The sequence below is a fragment of the Engraulis encrasicolus genome, chromosome 9 (assembly GCF_034702125.1).
Source record: "Engraulis encrasicolus isolate BLACKSEA-1 chromosome 9, IST_EnEncr_1.0, whole genome shotgun sequence".
NCBI lineage: Eukaryota > Metazoa > Chordata > Actinopteri > Clupeiformes > Engraulidae > Engraulis > Engraulis encrasicolus.
The window spans coordinates 53,713,062-53,723,061 of record NC_085865.1 but is presented as its reverse complement, the minus strand read 5'-3'; the positions used below and the strand labels follow the sequence as shown (position 1 = coordinate 53,723,061).

The 10,000-nt window shown below is 47.1% G+C and overlaps 1 protein-coding gene across 1 annotated transcript in view; it reads left to right on the top strand.

Moving 5' to 3' along the window:
* The window catches only part of ptchd1 (patched domain containing 1), a 46,069-nt gene extending 39,264 nt beyond the window's left edge, over positions 1 to 6,805 (top strand). Inside the window, exons 4-8 of the mRNA XM_063207418.1 lie at positions 806 to 957; positions 1,529 to 1,663; positions 2,815 to 2,991; positions 3,271 to 3,774; positions 5,801 to 6,805. Of these exons, the coding sequence (XP_063063488.1) occupies positions 806 to 957; positions 1,529 to 1,663; positions 2,815 to 2,991; positions 3,271 to 3,774; positions 5,801 to 6,262 (1,430 nt within the window). The 3' untranslated portion in view covers positions 6,263 to 6,805. The remainder of the gene's footprint in view (positions 1 to 805; positions 958 to 1,528; positions 1,664 to 2,814; positions 2,992 to 3,270; positions 3,775 to 5,800) is intronic.
* The last annotated feature ends 3,195 nt before the right edge of the window (positions 6,806 to 10,000 follow it).

Genomic DNA, 10,000 nt, shown 5'->3' with positions numbered 1-10,000 from the left:
CTCCCATAGTACTACACCACTATGACAGTGTACAGGACCTTTAGTAATACATTACGACTTGGTCATTGCCAGCTATTTTATTTTCTTCAAGTATCTCTACATTCACCTTCTTCGGATCCAACCTGGTCTTCACAGGTCGGTCTTCAGTTCATACTTCGAACTTATAAGGCATGTACAAAGCAAAATCAAACATTTGTTAGGCATGTATTCTCAAATGTCTTGTTCATGCACAATAAGGGATTTATTACCAATTTAACCTTAGTAAGGACCTAGTAGGCTTTAGCGTTTGCTTAGTACATGCCTTACAAGTCACTTATGCAGGCATTAACATTGTATGTATTAGTGCTAATAGATGTATCCCTAAAATAAAGTGTTACCAAACTTTCATTTTCATTCATTTCTCATTTTATTTTCTTCAACTACCTCTTCATATATACTCCCGTTCTTTGGATCCAACCTGCAGGTCGGTCTCTGTGACTTCATACTTCATACGCACTTTTCTTTCATTTCATAGCCATGGCTCAATGATTAGAGCGCTGGCCTTTAGACCAGAGCAGAGGGTTGCCGGTTCAATTCCCATACTTACCAGCACCTTTTACCTATGGCGGAAGTGCTTTTGAGCCATACCCACATTGCTCCAAGGCCTATACAGTATGTTACGACTTGGTCATTTCTAGAAACATCTGACTTATAACTGGGTCCCATGTCTCACTGGGTCAAGCAGATTTTAAACACATTTAGTCTATGTGTGCTATATAAATATTTGACCTGACCTGACTTGTCTTGATTTGACTTGACTCGGCAGGCTACCTGGAGAACAACTACCGCCACAGCCTGTTCTGCCGGCGCGTGCCCAAACCGGAGCTCCTGCAGCAGAAGCCGGCCTGGTACCGCTTCCTCATGTACACGCAGTACAACGCAGAGGGACCCGCAGCCGCCTCCGAACCAGACCTGCAGGTGGAGTAGTCTACTGTACGGTTGTGATGAGCAGTGATGGGCAACTAAGATAGGTTCATTTTAGTTCCACATATTCCAAATGACTTGGCTTTACCAGTCCAATTCAACCAGGTGATTTGTTGGTTTGAATGATCAAGTGGTTTAATTGGACAGGTGAAACAAAGTAATTTGGAATAAGTGGTACTGGTAACTAATGAATCCATTTAGCCCATCACTGGTGATGAGAATGTGAATTTTGCACCTCCCAAAATAGGTGTCATTTCAATTTCATAAAAGGGATCTTGGAAAGGGCTGAACAAAAATGTATTTTTTTTTTCATTAATTTCCATTTCAGCTGAATTGTAGCCTCGGAAATCCCATGCTGCTTTGTAGAATTGTTCTGATCTGAAAGACAGCATGGATTCTATTCCTCAGCGAGGGTCCAGATCTTGGGCTCCAATCAGAGAGCAGGGAGCCTATGCAATATTTTTTTCTCGCACATGCATGGCCGTAACTACCATTGAGGACACAGAGGTCAAGCCCTCTGTATTTTTTTTAGCACCTCATAACCTTTCCTCTTGTACCTCCACAGGCATATGAGAGCCACCTGCTGGTGGCCTTTATGAAGCGCTACTACTGCGACTGGATCACCAACACCTACGTCAAGCCCTTCGTGGTGCTCTTCTACCTGGTTTATGTGTCCTTCGCGCTCATGGGCTACTTGCAGGTGAGTCAAGGGTGGAAATCAGGGGCGTTCCGAGGGGCAAATTGCATGGGGTGGCACCTGAAAGGGGCAGCATTGCCAAAGCCCGCCCCCGGTGACATCACACTTAGCAATTAGCATTATTGACAGCAGTTATAAGGGTTTTTTCCTCCGATAAGGTTTTTTTCCCCACCAATTTTGCACTTTTTTCCACAAGGGGTGGGGTTGTGATTGGGAGCGGGACAACGTAAGGGGTGTTGCCCCGGGCACCGGTCATTGTAGGATCGCCACTGGTGGAAAGTGACTAATTACAGTACATTTACTCAAGTCATCGTAATTGAGTATTTTTTTATGAGTAATGGGTGAGGACGAGACAGTTTGACTTTTTACTCAAGTACATTTTCACCCAAGTGTTTTCCCTCACTACATTAGAACTACAGAACGCTGGACTACTGAGTAAATTCAGATGGATAGAGGAAAAATGCATTGTGAAAAAAGCAATCTTTCGCTAATTAACCCATTAAGACATGGCCACAAAGTTATAAATTAGCTGTTATCAGATTGGCAGCTGGCAGAGTGGTCAGCCGTGGCTTAGTGGTTAGAGAGTTGGTCTTTCAATCTGGGGGTTGCAGGTTTGAATCCCCCCTGACCTCTCCCTACATCTCCATCCATGGCAGAAGTGCCCTTCAGCAAGGCACTTAACCCCACATTGCTCCAGGGACTGTAACCAATACCCTGACAAATAGTAACTGTAAGTCGCTTTGAATAAAAATGAAAGCGTCAGCTAAGTGAAATGTAATGTAATTGGCAATGACCAAGTCGTAATGTTTTACTAAAGGCCCTGTGCAATACTGTCATAGACCAGTAGTATTATGGTACTAAAGTATTTTTTCAGTGATTATTGCAGCATTCCACTGGTGGAATGGCGGGTGTTAAGGGACTGATGGAAATTGTGCAGCTTGCGTGCAGGATTTTCTCAATTTTACATAACCTGCCGTTAAACTTGTGTTTTTGCGCACTTCAGCTGGCAGGTGCATAGGACATGGCCCATGGGTCAATCAGACAATTTAAAAAAACTCTCCCGCACAATGACCATTTTGTTGTTTTCTTTCAAATAAATGGCATTTCGGTCCTAGACCTTCACCAGGTAAATTGATCATCTGCTGCACTTCCAGGTGAGCGAAGGCTCGGACCTGAGCAACCTGGTTGCCACGGAGACCAGTACCATCGCCTACATGCGGGCGCAGCAGCGCTACTTCAGTAGCTACAGCCCCGTCATCGGCTTCTACATCTACGAGTCCATCGAGTACTGGAACGCCAGCGTGCAGGAGGACCTCCTGGAGTACACCAAGGTTGGAATGTCCCCGTTGAAATGGGCATGACAAAGTATGCGTGAAGAGGGGTGTGGAGAGTGGGAACATTTAAATCACCTTTGAATTAAAGAAGTTAAAAGAAATTGATTTAAATGTAGCATTCTATCCCATTTTTAATTTCACATTTTTAGATTTAATCTTTTTTTTTGGGAAAGATTTGGGGAAAAATGCAGCTTATCAATTAATCGTAAGTCGATCGATGCGGTCAATCAACTAACAATGATTAAATGAATGGATAATTTGCTTTTCTACACCAAGGGCTTTGAGCGCATCTCCTGGTTTGAGAGCTACCTGAACTACCTGCATGGGCTGAACATGAGCGTCGGCAGCTTGCCGCGGAGCAACTTCACCGAGCGCCTGCGCTCGGGCTTCCTGCGGCAGCCGCGCTACCTGCACTTCTCGGACGACATCATCTTTTCACGGCGCGCCGACGGCGACGGCTTCGAGGTGGTGGCCTCGCGCATGTTCCTGGTCGCCAAGACGACGGAGAACAAGCGTGAGGAGATGTCCATCCTGCTGGACACGTTACGCAAGCTCTCGCTCACCTCGCGCATCAAGTTCATCATCTTCAACCCCTCCTTCGTCTACATGGACCGCTACGCCTCGTCGGTCGGCGCGCCGCTGAAGAACTCCTGCATCGCCGCGCTCTTCCTGCTCTTCTTCTCCACCTTCCTGGCGGCAGACCCCCTCGTCAACGCCTGGCTCACCGTCACCGTGGCGTCCGTGGAGTTTGGCGTGGTGGGCTTCATGACGCTCTGGCAGGTGGGTGGGGAGGGAGAGAGCTGTGTGTGTGTGTGTGTGTGTGTGTCTCTGTGTGTGTGTGTGTGTGTGTGTGTGTGTGTGTGTGTGTGTGTGTGTGTGTGTGTGTGTGTGTGTGTGTGTGTGTGTGGTGTGTGTGTGTGTGTGTGTGGTGTGTGTGTGATTGTGTGTGTGTGTGTGTGTGTGTGGGTGTGTGTGTGTGTGTGTGTGTGTGTGTGTGTGTGTGTTTGTGTTTGTGTGTGCGTGTAGGCCCGTCTATCCTGCCCTTCTCTTGGGCCTTGGTGTGTGTAGTTGAATGCGTGTGTGCGTGCCTGCCTGTGTGTGCAGTGCTCGTGGGCACAGCTTGTCATAGGTGGAGTGTGTCAGGCTTCAAATCAAAGTCCAGTTGCTTGCAACAAAGCACTTTTCACTGCAGTAAGACAGCATGGGTGAAAGAGAAACATCATAAATCTATTCTATAGGAGGCTTTTTCTTGCTTTTGTAAAGGAATGAGTGAGCGAGAGAGCAGAGGAGAGTTGATGTGTTTTTTTATAAAGTAGTATAGTATGTAGGCCCACCAGTGGTTCTCAACCTTTTTTGAATAAATGCCACCTGAACACATCATAAGCCTGCCAACTCCCCCTTGACCTCATCATAAGTCTGCCAACGCCCCCCTTAGTATTGAAAAATAAAATGGATCCTTATGGCTCCCTATACACCCCCTGTGAGGCTGCAGAGCCCAAGTTGAGAAACATGTACGTACAGTGGCATAACCTGCCATATTGAGCAGGCCCGTCACAAGGAGGGACAAACGGGTATGTTGTCCCACACCTAGAGAGAGAGGGGGGGCAGAATTAGGTATGTTCAGAAGGCGGGGGGCCCTTTAAGATCATTTGGTCCTGGGTCATTTGTCAGTGGTCCTGAGTTATGCTATTTCAATACGAAAAGCTGTGAGCTGTTTTTGCTCCCTGTCAAAGTGTTTCTGACTTCCCTTCTACTGTTTTGCTTCATCACTTCTCTCGGCTCCTTCTCTCCCTCTCTCAGTCTCAGTCTTTGACTCTTCTCTTTTGTGTTAGCTTGACCTTTTGCATTTATTGTTTTCTTCAGACTTGTGATGGCAGAGAGCATGAATGCGTGTCAGAAACGAATGGGGAGAAGAAGTCATGCTGAGAGGTTTTATACTATGTGCTTGTGTGACTGCATCTGTCTTCTCTTTCATCTTTAACTTTCCTTCTCCTCCTGCTCCACCTCTCCTTTTCCTTCACATCTTCCTGGGTATGTGTTTTGCATCTCTGTACACCCTTCCCTTGCTCTCTCTCCATCCCACTCTCTCTCTCCCTTACTGTCTCTCCATTTATCGCTCTCATTCCCTTCGTCTCCCTTCCTCCTATTCCCTCTCTCCCCCTTTACCTCCCTAGCCCTCCCCCTCTCTATCTCCCTGCCTCTCTCTGTCTCCATCTCTCTCCCTCCCTGGCTCACCCTGACTTTTTGACTTTTTCTCTATCTCTCCCTCCTTCTCTCCCTCTCCATTTCTCTCATTCCCTGTCTATCTTCTTTTCATCATTGTGGAGCTGGGCTGCGTCTTGGTGCGGTGTCTGACTTGCCATACACCGTACTGTGTGAACTACACAGCGGCCGATTCTCTTCCCTCCCTCCTTGTCTCACAACGGCCTCCTTCTTTAAACAGATGGAGCTGGACTGTGTGTCGGCCCTCTGCCTGATATACGATCAATTTGCTTCTTTCAGATACTAAATCACCAAAATAATGTGGTGGTCACTAAGGAGTGCTGTGTCATTTTATTCCCGAAAGCACATGCTCTTTGGTTCAAAGAAATTAGTCACTCAGAAACATGGTCAAACTTACAGTAACTCTAATTGTTGTTGTTTATGTTTTGCCAAGGATTTTTTGCCTGATTTAAGTTAAAAGCTTTTAATATGATTGACTGACCTACTAATGCTATTTGTGTGTTTGTTTGGTTTTCACCCCACCTCCTCCTTCTGTTCTTTTCTCTTCCGTCCCTCCTCCTCCCCTCTCCTCTTTCCATCTCAGGTGGAGCTGGACTGCGTGTCGGTGCTCTGCCTGATCTACGGCGTGAACTACGCGGTGGACTCGAGCGCGCCGCTGGTCTCGGCGTTCGTGCTGGGCCGCGAGCACTCGCGCACGCGCTGGGTGAAGGTGGCGCTGGAGCGTCACGGCGTGCCGGCGCTGCAGAGCTACCTGTGCTACGCGGCCGCCCTGTTGCCCGTCGCCGCCGTGCCCTCCAACCTGACGGGCACGCTCTTCCGCTGCCTCTTCCTCACCACCCTCATCACCGCCTTCCACTGCCTGGCCATCCTGCCCGTCCTGCTCACCTTCCTGCCGCCCTCCAAGAGGAAGAAGAGCAAGAGGAAGAGATGCGGCGGTGGGGGCGTCGGGGGGTTGGGGATTGGTAGTGTGGACGGGAGGGATGAGATTGAGTGCGTAGAGATGGGAGACAGTACTCGAGTAGTGGACCAAATCACCACTGTCTGACATTGACAGCGGATGTGGGACAATAAAGACGTTGGTGTTCCTGTGGTATTCAAGGATGGCTACTTGTCATGCACATGGAGATACTTGGGTGTAGTCTGTGATGAAGACTGTGAAGTACTTGGGTGATGGAACAAATCACCACCGTCTAACAATGACGGGGGACAATAAACGTGTTGGTATTGCTGTGATGTACAAGGATGGTTATTCGTCATAGAAACTTGGGTGAAATGTATGGAGATGGTTGGATGGTACTCCAGTAGTGGACCAAATCCATCTAACACTGACTTGTTATAATGACAGTTCCTCACACTGCCTGGTGACCTTACCCGTCCTGCCCACCTCCCCGCCCCCCTTCCAGGAAGCAGGAAGAGGAAGAGGAAGGGGCTGGGGATGAAGAAGACAAGATGGAGATCACGTGTGTTTGTTGTAGATGGGAGATAGCACTCTTACAGTGGACCAGGTTACCACTGCAGAGTCATGATAATGAAAGAAGGGACAGAAAAAAACATTGGTGCAACAATGCAAGGGTGCATTACTTGTCATGTGTGTAGAGGTACTTGGGTGAATTGTGTGGCGATGGGTTGATACTGATAGTACTTGTGTAGTGGGCGAAATCACTGCTGTCTGACAATGATAGCGGGGGACAATAAAACATTGGTATTACTGCGATACACAAGGATACAAGGATGGTGACTCGTCATGTGTGTAGAGGTTCTTGGGTTAAGTGTATGGAAATGGTAGATAGTACTCATGGAGTAGAGTGTTTGACAATAAGCATGAGAGAAAGAAACATAAAAAATGTTGGTAGTACAAGAAGATGAGTGGAGATGATGAACTGCAATCATATGGTTGACAATGATGATGCAATGAAAAACACGTTATGACTACTGTATTAATAGGATACAGTGGTGAAACAAGAATGATTTATTTTGCCATTTGCCGCACAGTGAGATACTTGGGTAAAAGTAGGGCATGCAGTGCTTTGAAATCGTTGCAGTTTGGTATTATTAGATGACCTGGTCAACCATTTGACCAAGAACTGACAAGAGCGAGAAGAAGGAAACGCAAGAAGAAGAAAGCGCAGCTGATGCCTTCCCAAGTGGGAGACGGCGAGGCGGTAATAGGAGCGGCGAGGCGGCGTGGCAGCGTGGCGTGGTGTGATCCTATTGATATGTCACTCAGTGTGGTATAATAAGAATAAGAACGAGCCAACTGCGAGGCTGCCTGCCTGCCTGGCAGACACCCAGATCTCTCGTCTTTTTTTTCTCCTCAAAAAGAAAAGAAACGAAAAGCGTTCAGATTGAAATCCCTTTAGTTGTTGTCAGGAGATGCTGGCTCGGTTACTGTGTCGTGACCCTTCTCTCTCTCCAGGCCCTCTCTCTTCTCTCTCCACAGGAGACACTCTACGCTATAGGCCTTTTTGGTTGCTATGGTGAATCTCCAGCTCCACAGCCTTGGATGAAGCAGCACTATGCAGCGCATGGTCTTTACACAGTAAAGTTGCCAGTGTTATGTAATTAAACACTTGGGAGTTGGTCCAACACTATAAATGAAAAAATGTAACTCTCTAATAGTTAAATTAACAATGTAACGCATACTGTGTAGCACAGTCAAGCAACCCTCACCTCTTCGTGCCCTTCAGACAGGGACAGATCATGAATCCATGGGCCCCTGGGCCAGACAACTAGAAAGCCCCCCCACCCCCCATTCCATGAAATTAGGAGGTTCAAAAAGATTTGAGTGGTTACTGAAGATGTTAGAGAGCTTTTGTTGTCTGTGGTTTCTCCCCTGAGAAAATGTGAAAATACAACACACAAATTTAACATAATATCAGAACATAAATACAGACTAACTACGTTTTTTGTAGCATGGAGTCTTGGGCTTCAGGGCCCCCTTGGTTCTTGGGCCCCTGTGCCTGGGCCCTGTAGGCCCGTGCAGTAATCCGTCTTTGCCTTCAGAAGAAGACACAACAAGCAGCTGCGGATAATTACAGGGGTCTAGCTTTTCTTTACTAGTGTGAAGAGAGGAGAAAGAGGAGGGGGAGAGAATGCAAAGGGGAGTTGATGTGTGAATATGTGTGGGTTTTGTAAATGTGGATATACGTGCGTACGGTAGTAGTTGCAGTGGGGGCATAATCTGTCACACAGACTTATGTGATTTAAATAAGGGAAAAAGGCAAGGCTTGGTACCAGAATGGACTACTTTTTGCTCCCTGTCAGACAGTTTTCACCTCCTTTTTTTTTTGCTTTTCCCTTCCTCCCTCTCTCCCTCTCTTCTCTTCATCCCTCCCTCCTCTGACTCCTTTTTTTCACTTTTGTGACAGTTTGGCTTTCACATCTGTTCTCTTCTGAGAGAGAGAGAGAGAGAGAGAGAGAGAGAGAGAGAGAGAGAGAGAGAGAGGTGATGAGGAGAGAAAGAAGTAGGGAGAATAGAGAGTGGAGAGAGTGAATGGGTATAGGAATAGAGAGAGGAGAAGCGAGAAATGAAGCTGAGAGGTTCAACAAAGAGGGGGCGGGGAAGGAAGGAAGAACGAGAGAGAGAGGGAGGACGAGGCAGAGATATAGATATAGGGAGATAAAGAGAGATAGAAGGGACACAAGAGAGAGACAGGAAGAGAGAAAGACAGAGGAGGAGAGATTTGAACAACAAAAACAAATGCAGTGATAAAGAGAAAGGGACAGAGAGAGAGAGAGAGACAGAGAGAGAGCACATCTGTGTGTGCAAAAAAGAGGGTGCAGCCTGTGTGAGACATGAGGTCGGGGCGCAGTGCGGTTGCTTCCATGGTAACCCGGAGCGTATACAGTAGCCTGAGCCCCATAGCCACACTCCATTTTATCATTTTGTTTTGCTGCCCATACTACTGGAGGCACACTACACTTCTGTATTTTGTTGCGCCAGACAGCCCTCTTCATCCACACTTTATTTCATGATTTCAGAGATGGTGAAAAAAAACTAGGCCTAGAGAATCTTTGTTTGTCTTTTTTCTTTTTTTTTGCTTTGCTAGTTTCACAGCCTGCACACAATTTATTTCTTTATTTGGTTAAACTAGCCATACCTTGCACACTTTACATTTCTGTATCTTGCTACAGAGTTCATTTTGCAGTGTTAATGCAATACATAGAGAGCCAGGTCAACACTGTGAGTGTTAAACTAGACTTTCTGAGTGCTCCATTCTTACTGCGTACATGCAGCAGTAGCGCTGGCAAATTCTGATGGCTGACGGCAAATTCTGGTTGGTGACTGCAAATTCTGGTTGGTGACGGCAGGCGTCGTGACAACGGGCGAGTTTCTGTCCTCCGTCCTCCCTCCATCCTCCCTCCTGCCTCCCTGCATCCTCTTTTTGTGGTTTTCCTCTCAGGTTGCCAAAAAAGAGCCTCCTCACTACATTGCACTACAGCACACAACACTACAGCCAGGAGCGTCAGGCATCTCATAAATATGTATGGTACACAGTCCTCCTGTTGTCTCACTACGGCTCTGCCTTAGCGTGAAGAGGGGAGAGAGAAATTGAGAGGAGAGAGGAGGAGGAGGAGAGCAGAAGGAGGAGAGAAGAAGAGAAAGAGAGATAGCTGCTGGGAGTGTGTAATTGAAAAGAGAGAGCAGAGATTGGAGAGAGAGAGAGAGAGAAAGAGAGAGAATTGGAGAGGTGATGGAAGGAAGAAATGAGAAACGAGTGCAGAGGGTGTGAAGAAGTCTGCCTTCAATCCTCTGAGATGAGGCGTGGAGGCTACAAAATCC